This window comes from Lampris incognitus, chromosome 11 (assembly GCF_029633865.1).
Source record: "Lampris incognitus isolate fLamInc1 chromosome 11, fLamInc1.hap2, whole genome shotgun sequence".
Classification (NCBI taxonomy): domain Eukaryota; kingdom Metazoa; phylum Chordata; class Actinopteri; order Lampriformes; family Lampridae; genus Lampris; species Lampris incognitus.
The window spans coordinates 55147903-55165228 of NC_079221.1; the positions used below are offsets into that span (position 1 = coordinate 55147903).

General features: G+C 46.3%; 1 protein-coding gene across 2 annotated transcripts in view; it reads right to left on the reverse strand.

The window, feature by feature from the left end:
• The window catches only part of mao (monoamine oxidase), a 72762-nt gene that overhangs the window by 40028 nt on the left and 15408 nt on the right, over positions 1 to 17326 (reverse strand). Inside the window, exons 2-3 of one of the 2 annotated variants that reach the window (XM_056289356.1) lie at positions 5572 to 5666; positions 5286 to 5423 (exon numbers count right to left, since the gene is read on the reverse strand). In XM_056289356.1, coding sequence (XP_056145331.1) covers positions 5286 to 5423; positions 5572 to 5666 — 233 coding nt within the window. The remainder of the gene's footprint in view (positions 1 to 5285; positions 5424 to 5571; positions 5667 to 17326) is intronic. The other variant, XM_056289357.1, reaches the window with a different exon arrangement.

Sequence of the window (17326 nt, forward strand, 5' to 3'; positions counted from 1 at the left end):
TCTAATCGGACTCAGCCACAGCCTGTCGCAAAAAAAGTAGGCAGACAATACTCTTAACAAGCTAAATTTAGCGTTACCAAACATCGGGTCTTTGACAGGAAAAACATTTTTAATCAATCATTTTGTCATCATCAAGCACAATCTCAATTTTATGTCTTCAACTGAAACTTGGTTCGACCAAGACAACAGCGCAACTGTTCTCATTGAATCAACCCCTACCAACTTCAGTTTTGTGAGCGAAACCAGAAAGCATAAGAAAGGAGGTGGAGTTGCCATTTTGTTTAATGATTCGCTCCAATGCAAAAAGATATCTTATGGAAATTTTACTTCTTTTGAATATGTGGCTCTTCAGTTGAAGTCATCTTCTCGAGTTCTCAAGCATCGGTCCTGCTTTGTTGAGCCACTGTGCAGCACAATTGGCCCCAATATTTTCCACCATATTTAACACCTCTCTAAGTCAATGTACAGTCCCAGAGTGCTTCAAACTCTCTACCATCATTCCTGTGCCAAAGTCCTCAAAGATGACCTGCCTCAATGACTTCAGACCAGTTGCCCTAACATTGGTGGCCATGAAAGCATTTAAGCGCATCATTTTGTCACACTTGAAATCTTGCACCTCCAATGATGGACCCATATCAATTTGCCTATCAAGCCAACCGGTCTGTTGAGCATACAGTTAGCATAGCCCTGCACCATGCCCTGAAACGCCTGGAATCACCAAACACCTACACACGCATCCTGTTCATAGACTTCAGTTCCACCTTCAACTCCATCAACCCACTCAAACTCTTTACCATACTCTTGGATATGAACTTTGACCCAGCCATATGCCACTGGATTCAGAGCTTCCTGTGGAACAGGCCACAGAGGGTGAAGGTTAATAACCTAACCTCACACCCTCTTACCCTCAGTACAGGTGCTCCTCAGGGCTGTGTTCTCTCCCCCCGGCTCTTCTCACTTTACACCACCCACTTTACATCCACGGATAGCTCTGTGAAAATAATAAAATACGCAGACGACACAACCATTGTAGGCCTCATCTCTAACAATGATGAAACCCAGTGCTGCACTGCAGTAGACCAAGCTATCACTTGGTGCGCAAACAACAATCTTCTGCTTAATACAGCCAAAACCCAAGAACTCATGATTGACTTCTGATGCATGCCGAATCCTAAAATACCCATACAAATGAACGGAGACCCCATCACCACCACCCACTCTTTTAAATTCCTTGGAACAATACATAAGCAATAACCTGAAGTGGAAAATTAACACTGAACACATCGTTGCAAAAGCCCAACAACGACTTTACTTTCTTAGGCAGCTTAAAAGAAAATACCGGATTAAACATCAACTGCTCGTTCTGTTTTACTCAGCCATTATCGAATCCACCATAACATCTTCTGTTACAGTATGGTATGGCGGCGCAGACAGTCAAACACGGAAAAAACTGCAGCGGGTTGTCAATAAGGCATCCAAAATCATAGGCAACCCACTCCCCTCAGCTTAATCTCTACATACTAACCGGACTGTAAAGCGAGCAAAGATCATCTCCAACCCCTCACATCCTGCTCATCACCTCTTACAGCTCCTTCCCACAGGGAGGCGCTACAGGTCACTGTCCACTAAGACTAAACACTTCGCAAACAGTTTTTTCCCCTTAGCCATCAGGACTCTGAATTCCTCCATATAGTCCCCTCCTCACACACCATTGGCATAAACACCACTGTTCACCTAATTGTTACGCGTGATATGTTTATTTCTGTTATTGTGTAACTGTATTGTTCGTGATAATATGTGGAGTGTCTGTTGTTGTCCATGTATGTATTGTGCTGCCAAGAGTAAAGTGTACCCAAAAAAAATTCCACCGGCCTTGGTCGTGTGGCTAATAAAACAATCTATCTATTTATCTTATCTTATATTTCTAAATATCTATAGGCCACCTAAATACATTGCAAACTTTTTTGATGACTTAACTGAGCTGCTGTCTATAATCTGTATTGAATATGACAGTGTTAGTTATTGCTGGTGATTTAAACATCCATGCTGATAACCCCCAGGACAGAGGATCTAAAGAACTGTGTTGTGTTCTTGATAATTATGGACTGACTCATCATATGACAGAGCCCACACACAACAAAGGGCACACTCTGGGCTTAAGTATCTCCAAGGGTCTGAACATTTCTAAGGTTGTGGTGACCGTTGTTCCTCTCTTCGATCATTCCTGTGTTTTCTTCGAAAGTACTATCTCTGTATACACAAGTACTCAAACAGAGGTAATCACAAAACGACATATCACTGAAAGCGCCAGTGAAATGTTTATTCAGGCTTTCTCTTCCACACCCGCCCTCTCTTGGGTCTCAGTCAGTGAGCTTGTAGAAAATTTTAATTCTAAAATTACAGATGTTCTCGATGCTATTGCACCTACTAAGGTGAAGGTGGTCTCTGGTAAGAAAAGATTTCCATGGACATGTGCCATGCTGGTCAGAATAAAAAAAATAGTGTTTTAAAGCTGAACACAGGTGGTGAAAAACAAATCTTGCTGTTCATTATGGCGTCTATAAAGAGAGACTGCGCATTTATGATTTGGAACTGAGAAGTGCAAGGGTTCCTCCTCCACAAACAATAATAATGTACGTGCCTTTTTTGCAACTGTCAACAGGCTAACAAACCCTACTGTGGCAGCAGCCTCTGAATTTCTATCTACCAGGGCCTGCAATGAATTTGCCTCCTTCTTCAATGACAAAATTCAGAAAATTAGACTGGCAGCCAGTGCCTCCCTCCAAGGTACAGAGCATGTGTTGTCCCTGTGTCCACCTAAAATCAATTCCAATCGCATGACACGATTGGATCCCATCAACCGTAAAAACTTGGAAGACATTATACAACATCTGAAATCCTCCTCCTGCTGCCTTGATATTCTGCCAACAGGCTTTTTCAAGAATGTTTCAAATTGCATGTCCTCACATCTTCTACAAATTGTCAACACGCCTCTTCTCTCAGGTCTCTTCCCACAGGCCCTGAAAATTGCAGTCATCAAACCACGCTTAAAAAAGAATAATCTACAAACTTCACTTATGAACACTTATAGGCCCATATCAAACATCACATTTCTTAGTAAAATTGTTGAAAAAGCTGTTTTCCAGCAGCTGAACAACTTTTTTTCACTAAACAACCATTTTGATGTCTTCCGGTCAAGATTTTGACCACACCACAGCACTGAGACTGCTGTTGACACCAACAGTGGCAGAATCTCAGTCCTGGTATTATTGGATCTCAGTGCTGCATTTGACACAGTTGACTACAACATATTGCTGGACCGATTGGAAAACTTGGCGGGACTTTCTGGCACGGCACTAAACTGGTTTGAATCCTACTTAAAGGACAGGGACTACTTCGTGTCTATAGGTAATTGCAAATCTGAGTGTACAAAAATGACATGTAGAGTTCGCCAAGGCTCCATTCTGGGGCCACTTCTGTTTAACATCTATATGCTCCCACTAATGGAAAACAACAAAATGTTACCATAATTATGCAGACGACGCAGATTTACATAACCATATCACCAGGGGACTATAATCCCATACAAGCACTGAGAAAGTGCCCTAGAAAAAAAAAATCAATGATTGGATGTCTCAGAATTTTCTTCAATTAAAGATAAAACTGAAGTAATTGTCTTTGGAGCCAAGAAAGAATGATTAAAAGTCTGCACTCAGCTACAATCAGCAATGTTTAAAACCACAAACCAAGCTAGAAATCTTGGTGCAGTCATGGACTCAGACCTGAATTTATATTGAGACCAGTTACAAAGTCAGCCTACAGAGTCACCTGAAGAATATACCAAGAATTCAAGGATTTGTGTCTCAGTATGATTTGGAAAAAATTGTCCGTGAATTTATCTTCAGTCAACTCAACTAGTGTAACGGTGTCTTTACGAGTCCCTCTAAAAAATACATCAGACAGCTGCAGCTGATTCAAAATGCTGCTACTCGAGTCCTTACTAATACCAAAAAAACTGATCACATCACTCCAGTTCTGAGGTGATTACACTGGCTTCCCATCCCTCAAAGAACTGATTTTAAAACTCTGCTCTTGGTTTATAAAGCACTGAATGGTTTAGGGCCGAAATAAATGTCTGATCGCCTGCCACGCTATGAACCATCCAGACCAGATGGTCTGGGACAGGTCTGCTTTCTGTCCCCAAAGTCAAAACTAAACATCAGCTTTCAGCTTTTCAGTGTGAAGACTTTTCTGTTTGCTGCTGCCTATGATTAAATAACATTTGAAGCATTTTATTATCATCTTACACTGCTTGTAACTTTTACTCCTTTTTATTTGTTTTTAAATGTCTTTTTACTACATTATGTGGCTTTTCTTAAAGCCTTTTATTTTTTTATGTGAAGCTCTTTGAATTGCATTGATGCTAAAATGTGCTATACAAATACATTTGCCTTGCCTTGCCTTGTGTCAGTCTGGGTCAGACACATACCAAGATGCTCCCTTTGTCCTTCCTGCCAGCCTACTCCAGCCTGGAGGATTTAACTGGGAGATCAGGAAAATTATTTCTGCTCCCAGAAGGAAAGTCTAACTTTCATTAGAGCTGCAAACTGTTGTTAGAACTTCAGGTTTATTGGTGGATTCAATTTCAAAATACTATTATCCGCACCAGTCAAACTGGGGGTAATTAGTTTAAAGTGTAACTGCACACTTAAATGTTTTTAAGTGAAAAACTGAATTGTAAAGCTTGTTCCGATGAAAGACGTGGGTCCTGTATGAAATCTCAATATTTCTATTATCGAACCTGTATTTCCTGTCAGAAATCTGCAGCATCACATCCCTGCTGGTTGGATTCTGCACTTCTGAATGCTTACATGTCCTAGTACCGTGGCTCGGTCTTGACTCGTGACAAATGTAAAAAAGTTGTAATGAAATACTGACAGTCTGACCCCCCCCCCCCAAAAAAAATGGTGGGGGGGTATAACCGTTAAGGCATTAAGTGGAAATTATAAATTTGTGTCCTTGCTTGTATGACCGGCAGATCATTGCAGATATGTACTTCCTGTTCAGAAAGCTGTGTTATCAACAGGAAATGGTCGATAGCCTTCAGATTAATTCCCAAGGCTTCTTTTGGGGGAATGTATAGCTCTGACATGCTTTTCCATACAGGTGGGTTTAGAGAAGCCAACAGGTGGGTTTCGTTAAACCAGGTCTATTCTCTTCATAATAAACTCAGTGTGCCCAAGAATGACCCAGAACAACAGACAGACCAATTCGGAGACACTCACGTTGACATAATGCACCAGGTTCTCCTTCTCGTTGATCTTGTAGGTTTTTATGCCGTACTCTTTGGCCAGTCGGAAGATGCGGTTCTGAGTCGGCCCGACGTAGGCTCCACCCAGATCAACATACTTGGTTTCCTTGTTCTGTAATAAAACATTGGGATGAGAGTTTTGTTAGCAAAGGGCTCGAGCGCTCTTAGCGTTTCAAGTCAGACTTCACTTTCTTTCCATGACATTCCGCAGCAGGTCAGACATTTTCTCTTTTAACAGCACATCAGTCGTTGGCTCGTACCCATACAGTGAAGGTCCGTCCACCGACCCGGTCCCTGGCCTCCAGAACCACCGGTTTCAGCCCGTTTGCTTTCAAAAGCTTAGCGGCACTCAGTCCTGTGGAGACACCAAGACGCACAAAGTGCTGTTTTAAAAGTGCAGGTACACAACGTCACTCCCCACGTCCTCCATGGAGGCTAAAGACGCGTATTATGTTGTGTATGAGGAATGCAGGCAGTATGTAGGTTGTACTGTTGTACTGAATATTTACTTGGCTGGGTCACAGGAACACCAGACCTGCTCTACAGTCACCAGGCCAACTTGAAATGGCACCATTTCCTGCTCTTTCTTTCTTTCTTTCTTTCTTTCTTTCTTTCTTTCTTTCTCGTACACCTCCTTGCTGGGTAGGAGGTCAGACCTCCTCATCTCCTCGCCCAGTCTAGAGAGATGCTATTTCACCACAGGAATTGGTTGTTTTGGGGAAGAGAGACTTGTAAAGTAAACCGTGGCCTGGCTGTAGTCACGATAATAACAGACTGACAGGGTTGATGGATCCAAGTAAAAGTTCCTTACTGGTCAACTGGAAACTGGAAGTAGAGAAACTGTTGAGGCAGGCGGGGGAGGGGAAGAGGTACTAGTGTCCCGAGAGAAACAGAAGACCTTCATACCGAAAGTCAGCTGAGAGAGCATTTTCACATCCTCTACTACTGTCTGTCAGTCTGTGTTTCTGTCAGTCTGACTGTCTGACTGTATGTCTGTGTTTCTGTCTGTCAGTCTGTGTTTCTGTCTGTCTGTCTGTCTGTCTGTCTCTCTTCCTGTCTCTCTGCCTGCCTGTCTGTTTTGTCTGTCTCTCTGTCTGTCTGTCTGCCTCTGTGTTTCTGTCTGTCAGTCTGTGTTTCTGTCTGTCAGTCTGACTGTCTGACTGTATGTCTGTGTTTCTGTCTGTCAGTCTGTGTTTCTGTCTGTCTGCCTGTCTGTCTCTCTTCCTGTCTATCTGCCTGCCTGTCTGTTTTGTCTGTCTCTCTGTCTGTCTGTCTGCCTCTGTGTTTCTGTCTGTCGGTCTGTGTTTCTGTCTGTCGGTCTGTGTCTGTCAGTCTGTGTCTGTCAGTCTGTGTCTGTCAGTCTGTGTCTGTCAGTCTGTGTTTCTGTCTGTCTGCCTGTCTGTCTCTCTTCCTGTCTATCTGCCTGCCTGTCTGTTTTGTCTGTCTCTCTGTCTGTCTGTCTGCCTCTGTGTTTCTGTCTGTCAGTCTGTGTTTCTGTCTGTCGGTCTGTGTTTCTGTCTGTCGGTCTGTGTCTGTCAGTCTGTGTCTGTCAGTCTGTGTTTCTGTCTGTCTGTCTGTCTGTCTCTCTTCCTGTCTATCTGCCTGCCTGTCTGTTTTGTCTGTCTCTCTGTCTGTCTGTCTGCCTCTGTGTTTCTGTCTGTCAGTCTGTGTTTCTGTCTGTCAGTCTGTGTTTCTGTCTGTCAGTCTGTGTCTGTCAGTCTGTGTCTGTCAGTCTGTGTTTCTGTCTGTCTGTCTGTCTCTCTGCCTGCCTGTCTGTTTTGTCTGTCTCTCTGTCTGTCTGTCTGTCTGTCTGTCTGTCTGTCTCTCTGTCTGTTTTGTCTGTCTCTCTGTCTGTCTGTCTGTCTGTCTGTCTCTCTGTCTGTCTGTCTGTCTCTCTGTCTGTCTGTCTGTCTGTCTCTCTGTCTCTCTGTCTGTCTGTCTGCCTCTGTGTGTGTGTCTGTCAGTTTGTGTTTCTGTCTCTCTGCTTGCCTGTTTGTTGCTCTGTCTGTCTGTCTGTGTCTGTCTTGTTACCTCGGCTTTATGCTTACTGACCTGAGGCAATTGCTCTCTTAACTTAAATTCAATGAGACATTACACAAGTAGACAATGGGCAATGTACACACACACACACATACACACACACACACACACAGGGTTAAGCTCTGGTTTTCGTCAGTCCAGCAGCTTTTCTAGAGCCCGCTGGAGTGCACAGAAATGGGAACTATCTGTTCACATATCAGCTGTATGAGGTGGGCTGAGAGCTTTACTTCACATGACAGCCTCAGCAAAACACCAGGACCAAGATGGAGGATGTGCAATCACAAACAGAGGACTGCAGAGAAAGAGAGAGAGAGAGAGAGAGAGAGAGAGAGAGAGAGAGAGAGAGAGAGAGAGAGAGAGAGAGAGAGAGAGAGAGAGAGAGAGAGAGAGAGAGAGAGAGAGCGAGAGCGAGAGCGAGAGCGAGAGAGCGAGAGCGAGAGCGAGAGAGAGAGAGAGAGAGCGAGAGAGAGAGAGAGAGCGAGAGAGAGAGAGAGAGCGACAGCTGGGAGGAGAAAAGAAAGACAAACGGTCTTGTCTTCTCTCAGAGACACAGCTGAAGGCCAGAGTTTCCCGCTTCTCTCCCACTGTCCAGATCCCCCCTGAGTCTGAGAGGCTAGCAGGGTTTATATTAGTTTAACCATAATTTGTCATGTATTACCTGACCTTAAACTTCTCTTTCAGCACACCCACCCTGCAGGGAAAACAGTCAAGCCAACCGGAGTCTGACAGATCTCACCAGTTAAACTGATGCTATTGGGTAAGCCAAATTCAAAGGTCAGACTCCAAACATCCAAAACAAAGAGTCGCTTTCACCGACTCCCATCTTTAGCTTGTGTCGACATCCAAACTGAAGCGACTCCCTGTTGCAGCACTAGTTTGATCAGAAAGTATATATATATATATAAGATTTGTATGAATGTGGCAGAGAACCCAGCCACTGAGGATGCACAAGCCAGTGCATTCTTACTGCGGGTCCGAAGCCCAGATTAATGGGGAGGATTACGTCAAGAAGGCATCCAGTGTAAAGCCTTTGCCAAATCAAACATACAGACAATGAATCAGACTTCCACACAGGCTCGGTCGAGGCCCGGGTTACCAACGACCGCCACCGGTCCTGTTGGCCAGCAGGGTGACGGTGGAAAGTATGTTATTGTTGGGTAAAGGAGGAGCGGGGGGGAGGTATGTGCAGAGGCAGCAGGAGATGAGGAAGGGTAGGAGGCGTACGGAGGTGAGACTCAGAATTTTGAATGTTGGCGCTATGACTAGTAAAGCTGGCTGATGTGACAGAAGGAGAAGGAAAGTATGTGTACTGTGTGAGCAAAACACCAGGTCGAAGGGGAGTAAGTCTGGGAGCATCAGAGGTGGGTTCAAATTCTTCTACCATGGTGCGAATGGGAGGAGAAATGGGGTAGGGGTAATTCTGACAGAAGGGTATGTCGAATGTGCTGGAGGTGAAGAGAGTGTCAGACAGAGTGATGAGTATGAAGCTGGAGATGGAAGGTGTATTGCTGAATGTTATCAGCGCATATGCCCCGCAAGTTGGGTGTGAGATAGAAGAGAAAGAAAAATTCTGGAGTGAGTTGGACGACATGGTTGAGAGGGTACCCAAGGAGGAGAGAGTGGTGATTGGCACAGACTTCAATGGGCATGTTGGTGAAGGGAACAGAGGTGATGAGGAGGCGATGGGAAGGTATAGTGTAAAGGAGAGAAATGTGGAAGGACAGATGGTGGTGGATGTTGCAAAAAGGATGGAAATGGCTGTGGTGAATACATATTTCAAGAACAGGGAGGAACACAGGGTGACGTACGAGAGTGGAGGAAAGTGCACACAGGTGGACTATATCATAACATCAGATGATGGTCTGTAGGATGACTCTGGAGACCAAGAAGAGGAAGAAGAGTGAAGGCAGAGCCAAGGATCAAATGGTGGAAGTTGAAGAAGGAAGACTGTTGTGTGGAGTTCAGGCAGGAGTTAAGACAGGCACTGGGTGGTAGTGAAGAGTTGCCGGATGGCTGGAAAACCACTGCAGAAATAGTGAGGGAGACAGCTAGGAAGGTACTTGGTGTGTCATCAGGACAGAGGAAGGAAGACAAGGAGACTTGGTGGTGGAATGAGGAAGTACAGCAAATTATACAGAGGAAGAGGTTGGCAAAGAAGAAGTGAGATAGTCAGAGAGATGGAGAAAGTAGACAGGAGTACAAGGAGACGCAGTGTAAAGGGAAGAGAGGTGGCAAAGGCAAAGGAAAAGCCCATTGTGAATTGTATGAGAGGTTAGACACTAAGGAAGGAGAAAAGGACTTTTACTAATTGGCTAGACAGAGGGATATGCACTGGGAAGGATGTGCAGCAAGTTAGGCCGATCAAGGATAGAGATGGAAATGTGCTGACAAGCGAGGAGAGTGTGCTGAGAAGGTGGAAGGAATACTTTGAGGGGCTGATGGATGAAGAAAATGAGAGAGAGAGCAGGTTGGATGATGTAGGGATAGTGAATCAGGAAGTGCGGTGGATTAGCAAGGAGGAAGTGAGGGCAGCTATGAAGAGGATGAAGAGTGGAAAGGCAGTTGGTCCTGATGACATACCTGTGGAGGTATGGAGATGTTTAGGAGAGATGGCAGTGGGGTTTTTAACTAGATTGTTTAACACAATCTTGGAAAGTGAGAGGATGCCTGAGGAGTGGAGAAGAAGCATACTGGTACCGATTTTCAAGAACAAGGGTGATGTGCAGAACTGTAACAACTACAGAGGTATAAAGTTGATCAGCCACAGCATGAAGATATGGGAAAGAGTAATAGAAGCTAGGTTAAGAGGAGGAGAGGTGATGATCAGCAGCAGCAGTATGGTTTCATGCCACGAAAGAGCACCACAGATGTGATGTTTGCTTTGAGAATGTTGATGGAGAAGTATTGAGGAGGCCAGAAGGAGGTACATTGTGTCTTTGTGGATTTAGAGAAAGCATACGACAGGGTGCCGAGAGAGGAGGTGTGGTATTGTATGAGGAAGTCGGGAGTTGCAGAGAAGTATGTAGGAGTGGTGCAGGATACGTATGAGGGAAGTGTGACAGTGGTGAGGTGTGTGGTTGGAATGACAGATGGGTTCAAGGTGGAGGTGGGATTACATCAAGGATCGGCTCTGAGCCCTTTCTTGTTTGCACTGCTGATGGACAGGTTGACAGACGAGATCAGGCAGGAGTCTTGTGGACCGTGATGTTTGCAGATGACATTGTGATCTGTAGCGAGGGGAGGGTGCAGGTGGAGGAGAGCCTGGAGAGGTGGAGGTATGCACTGGAGAGAAGAGGAATGAAAGTCAGTAGGAGCAAGACGGAATACCTATGCATGAATGAGAGGGAGGACAGTGGAATGAGAGGATGCAAGGAGTAGAGGTGATGAAAGTGTATGAGTTTAAATACTTGGGGTCAACTGTCCAAAGTAACGGGGAGTGCAGAAGAGAGGTGGAGAAGAGAGTGCAGGCAAGGTGGAGTGGGTGGAGAAGAGTGTCAGGAGTGATGTGTGACAGAAGGGTACCAGCAAGAGTTAAAGGGAAGGTTTACAAGATGGTAGTGAGACCAGCTATGTTATATGGTTTGGAGACAGTGGTACTGATGAAAAGACAGAAGGAGGAGCTGGAGGTGGCAGAGATGAAGATGCTAAGATTTTCACTGGGAGTGATGAAGAAGGACAGGATTAGGAACGAGTATATTAGAGGGACAGCTCAGGTTGGACGGTTTGGAGACAAAGCAAGAGAGACAAGATTGAGATGGTTTGGACATGTGTGGAGGAGAGATGCTGGGTATACTGGGAGAAGGATGCTGAATATGGAGCTGCCAGGGAAGAGGAGAAGAGGAAGGCCAAAGAGGAGGTTTATGGATGTGGTGAGGGAGGACATGCAGATGGCTGGTGTGACAGAGGAAGATGCAGAAGACAGGAAGAAGCTGTGGCGACCCCTAACGGGAGCAGCCCAAAGTAGTAGTAGTAGTAGCACTAGTAGTAGTAGCACTAGTAGTAGTAGCACTAGTAGTAGTAGTAGTAGTAGTAGTAGTGGTGGTGGTAGTGGCAGTAGTAGTGGTAGTAGTAGTAGTAGCACTAGTAGTAGTAGCACTAGTAGTAGTAGTAGTGGTGGTGGTGGTGGTGGTAGTAGTAGTAGTAGTAGTAGTGGTGGTGGTCGTGGTAGTGGCAGTAATAGAGGTAGTAGTAGTAGTAGCACTAGTAGTAGTAGTAGTAGTAGTAGTAGTGGTGGTGGTAGTGGCAGTAGTAGTGGTAGTAGTAGTAGTAGTAGTGGTAGTAGTAGTAGTGGTGGTGGTGGTGGTGGTAGTGGCAGTAGTAGTGGTAGTAGTAGTAGTAGTGGTGGTGGTGGTGGTAGTGGCAGTAGTAGTTAGTAGTAGTAGTAGTAGTGGTGGTGGTGGTGGTGGTGGTGGCAGTAGTAGTGGTAGTAGTGGTGGTGGTGGTGGTGGTAGTGGCAGTAGTAGTGGTAGTAGTAGTAGTGGTAGTAGTAGTAGTAGTGGTGGTGGTGGTGGTGGTGGTAGTGGCAGTAGTAGTGGTAGTAGTAGTAGTAGTGGTGGTGGTGGTGGTAGTGGCAGTAGTAGTGGTAGTAGTAGTAGTAGTGGTGGTGGTGGTGGTGGCAGTAGTAGTAGTAGTAGTAGTGGTGGTGGTGGTGGTGGTAGTGGCAGTAGTAGTGGTGGTAGTAGTGGTGGTGGTGGTGGTGGTGGTGGTGGTGGCAGTAGTAGTGGTAGGTGAACGTGGCAGAAGGGAAATATGAAGCAGTCGTCCCTTCAGAGGACACAGCATTCCTTTGCAGTTTCCCTGCATTTGCTCAGTTCCTGTTTTGTCATCACGAGACGAAGAAACAGAGTAAAGCTGTGGGAGCTTCAGAGCAGAGGAAAAGTGAAAGGTAAGATGGTGGACATCCAACACCCACAAGAGTGAACCTCGGCTCAGAAACCACCAAGGAGGATGGCAAAGAGAAAAACAGCACCCACTGCTTGCAAAACACTCCTTTAACCTGTGCGACCGGGGAGCGAGATGAGGCCGGCGGTGTGACAAGATGGACTCTGGTCTCTCCAAGCTCCCACTAGCATCCAATTACAACACGTTTGGTTCCTAAACCCATCCAGAGCAGAACCGTGACAGCAGACAGGGATGACCTTACGCTGTGTATAGGCTCGGTATCGTTTCTACATCTCTTACTGAGCGAATCGGGGTTGTTTGAATGTTGTACTCGGCGAAACACGCTCGTGCTTTAAGCTTCTCTAACCACGTGGCTTCAAATAGGTTTGTTGTACACGTTTTTAGGATTATTGCAATATCTATAGTTTTACTGTAGACGACAAAGACAGGAGAAACTGGTGGTATCGAAGTGCAGCACAATATGCAAAACAGCCTGATATCTGAGAAGAGGTACCGAATCGCCCTTGAAATGTTATTGTAATTTCAAATTGGGGGACGCGTGCTGATCCCCACCCTGTCTGAGTGAGTGTAGTGTCACATGGCAAGCCTTTACCCATGCACCACCCGAACCGCTGATCCTGCCACGCATGGGAAACCTACGAGGCCGAAGTGCGGCAAATCCAACAGGGCCTGGCTGCCGGCTCCCTGCACGGACACTTTAAACGATGGCGGAGTCAGTTCGCTCCACCAGTTTACAACAGCACAATATGAGCCGCCACGCTGGCAGCGATGACAGCCCAGACAGCCTCTCCGTCTGCTTATCGTAAACAAAGTCCGCCAGCCATGCGTCCAGATTCACTCCGATACAGCTGTGTTACTGAACACAGATCACTGGCTGATCTCCATGACTCCTGAGGTGCTGAACAGCCCACGAGTACAAGCATCGAATGCAATAAAGTGGGGGGGGGGAAGACCCTTCTCTGTGACATCAGCATCCCGTGGAACAAACTTTATCACCCCATGTTGTGCACAATTTGTCAGGGTTCAGACGTCTGGACTCGCAGGTGAAGAACTTACTGCCCCCAAAACGTCTCCAAGATGGCGGCCGAGTGACGTGGCTTCTCTAGAGACTTTGGTTACGACTTGGCGACTTTAAGATTTCTTCATCTATTCCCCTGTATGGTTTAATTTCATAAACGGGACGTCGCTCTGGAGCGAACACCGCGTCGGTATCACAGAAGGTTGAACCAGTTCATCTGGACACGATTCATCACTCAGCTAAGTGGCCTCGTCAGTCTCACCTGACTGCAGGTACCCCCACCCTTATAAGCAACACAGTGACTGCAGGTACCCCCACCCTTATAAGCAACACAGTGACTGCAGGTGTCCCCACCCTTATAAGCAATACAGTGACTGCAGGTGTCCCCACCCTTATAAACAATACAGTGACTGCAGGTACCCCACCCTTATAATCAATACAGTGACTGCAGGTACCCCCACCCTTATAAGCAATACAGTGGCTGCAGATAACCCACCCTTATAAACAATACAGTGACTGCAGGTGTCCCCACCCTTATAAGCAATACAGTGACTGCAGGTACCCCCACCCTTATAAACAGTACAGTGACTGCAGGTACCCCCACCCTTATAATCAATACAGTGACTGCAGGTACCCCCACCCTTATAAGCAATACAGTGACTGCAGGTACCCCACCCTTATAAACAGTACAGTGACTGCAGGTACCCCCACCCTTGTAAACAATACAGTGACTGCAGGTACCCCCACCCTTCTAAACAATACAGTGACTGCAGGTACCCCCACCCTTATAAACAGTACAGTGACTGCAGGTACCCCCACCCTTGTAAACAATACAGTGACTGCAGGTACCCCACCCTTATAAGCAATACAGTGACTGCAGGTACCCCACCCTTATAAACAATACAGTGACTGCAGGTACCCCCACCCTTATAAACAATACAGTGACTGCAGGTACCCCACCCTTATAAGCAATACAGTGACTGCAGGTACCCCCACCCTTATAAACAATACAGTGACTGCTGGTACCCCCACCCTTATAAACAATACAGTGACTGCAGGTACCCCCACCCTTATAAACAACACAGTGACTGCAGGTACCCCCACCCTTATAAACAATACAGTGACTGCAGGTACCCCACCCTTATAATCAATACAGTGACTGCTGGTACCCCCACCCTTGTAAACAATCACAGCATTGTAAGATGCTGACACGTGTACTCTTAGGCCCCCCACCTCGGTTCAGGGAAGGTCGTTCCCTCTTAACATAGATGGCCTCTCTGACTCCCCGTTCAAACCACGGTGCTTTGATTTTCTCACCTGGGTTATTGAGCAGGGTAGAGGCTAGTTCCCATCGATGCAAAGAACGGTCAACTGAGCATGCGCAAGTACTGGGTAGGTTAGGGTTAGGGCGGGGTTAGGGTTAGGGTTAGGGTTAAAGTTAGCTAATCAGACGCAGAGTAGGGGCGGGTCTTCCTAGAATCCCAGCGCCTGGATGCTACGCGGGGCGTGTGGAGGCGTGGTAGAGGCATTTCGCGCATGCTCAGTTGACCGTTCTCTACTCCATTTCCGTTCTCTGCATCGATGGGAACCAGCCTCTAGCGAAAAAGCGGTGGTTCGGCCTGGATTCGCCTTGTCACGAAAGTGGCGAGGCGACTCCTTCCAGACTGCCGGCCGGAGAGACGCAGTTGGCGAACGCATGCAGTACGAGGGTGGGCGTTTGAACTAAAACAGGGATCGATTGGCCCCTAAATTGGGAGAAAAAAGGGAAAAATCAGAAAATTTTTTTTTTTTTTTTAAAAACACTTAACATGCACGTCAGCATCAATTCAACCCAGCACACACACTGACGAAACAAAGATGCGGAGGTGTTTAAGTTTAAATTAGGTTTTAGAGTCTAGGTCTGATTCTACAGATCTGGTTCTTTAGAGCTGGTTCTACAGGTCTGGTTCTGTAGGTCTGGTTCTATAGGTCTATTATAGGTCTGGTTCTATAGGTCTAGCTCAACAGGTCTGGTTTTACAGGTCTGGTTCTGTAGGTCTGGTTCTGCAGGTCTGCTGTTATAGATCTGGTTCTATAAGACTGGTTCTGTAGATCTGGTTCTACAAGTCTGGTTCTGTAGGTCTGGTACTGCAGGTCTGTTGTTATAGATCTGGTTCTATAAGACTGGTTCTGTAGATCTGGTTCTACAAGTCTGGTTCAACAGGTCTGGTTCTATACATATAATTCTACAGGTTGATTCTACAGGTCTGATTCTATACATATTGTTCCACAGGTCTGGTACTTAAGGTCTGGTGTTATAGGTCTGGTTCTACAAGTCTGGTTCTATATGTCTCATTCCACAGGTCTGATTCAGTAGGACTGATTCATAAGGTCTGGTTCTTTAGGTCCAGTTCTGTATGTCAGATTCAGTAGGTCTAGTTCTATAGATCTGGTTCAGCAGGTCTGTATCGACAAGTCTGGTTCTGTAGATCTGGTTATACAGGTCTGGTTCTGTAGGTCTGGTTCTACAGGTCTGGTTCTGTAGGTTTTGGGTGTTGGCTCTGTATAAGCTGTGTCTGAGCTTGTGATGGCGGTCCTGGTGAGGTGGAGGAGGTTTTCAGTCAGCCGTGGAAAAGGTCAGACAGCCTCTGGTGGAAATCATGGAGGATCAAAAGCCTTTTCAGAGAGAACAGATATCTCTACTCCAGCCATGCCCCTCCTCCTCTCTCCTCTATCCCCCCTTCCTTCATTTAGTACCCTAATTACACTCATCCTTTCTTCTCCTCTTCTCTCATTCGCTCCCTCCTAATTTCTTTCACGCCACGCTCCCAGCCATCGCCCCTCCATTGGTGAAGCACCTCCAGGCAGTGGTTGACCTAATTGTGTGTGTCGCTCACTCTGATGCTGACAAAAGGTTTTCTCTCTCCAGCCTTCACTGTCAGGAGCTCAGAGAGAGGAACTCCACGCTGGCTCCGGCTCGGGTTTTTCATTTGTAGATAAGAACAGTTTGAACAGAGCAGTCCCATAAACCACTGCACGGTTCTTACACAACACACACACACACACACACACACTGTGGAAAATGTGCCCTTGGTTTTCCAGGTTGCCATTCTTCCACAGGGAAAAGAGGTCTGGTGGTTTCTATAGTGACAATGTCCAGAGACAGGAGACATTATCAGACTAGGAAAAGATGCTATTCTATTAATTATCTGCCCCCAAAGATTGGTCCTCTACATGTCTGCTCTTCTGTTAATCCAGATTCCATGAAGCCCACCTACTTTCATCTCTTCTTCATGCTAACTTTGTCAGGATGGAGAGCTGCTGTCTGCAGGGAGATGTTTCGGGTGTATCGGTGGATTAGTCTTTACCGCTCGTCTCTCTCCGGCATGTTGCACATGCATGCACACAACGGGAATGATCTGCTTTAAAAGATGGCTCTTTTCACTCCCACGAGAAGCTCTGGATCTCTGCAGTTGTGCAGTGTCAACCATAATTAAAAATGAGACAAGAGGCTGTCATTATTACTCAACCGCCTTCACAATAAAACAAGAACCAAGCTATTAAACTGTAGCTCTGATCTTTGGCAACTGCTGTGTAATACCTTATCACTACCTTGATCGCTGTCAGGCCAAAGTCTGTCAGATGTCGCGGCTTTTAGGGGTTAATTATTTACCCTGTTCGCTCTGCAGGTGGCTAAGTAGGAGGTAATGTGCTGAGCATTGTTGCATCATGGCAAGAAGCTCCTGGTTTTGCTGGTCCCTCGTGTATTTGCATCACTTTCCTTGGAATTCCTCCCACAGGCCTACGACATGCATGCCAGCCGGACTCCGTATTACACCAGCAACTGCCCCTGTACCCCATACTCCCGCAGTACCCCCCCACAGAGTGCCCTGAGGTACACTGTCGTAAGCCTTCTCCGAGTCCACAAAACACATGTAGACTGGCTGGTCAAACTCCCACGTCCCCCTCAGCACTTCCGCAAGGGTAAAGAGTTGGTCCGTTGTTCCAGGGCCAGGACGGAATCCCCATTGTTCCTGCTGGATCCGAGGTTCGACAATCAGTCGGAGCCTCCTTTC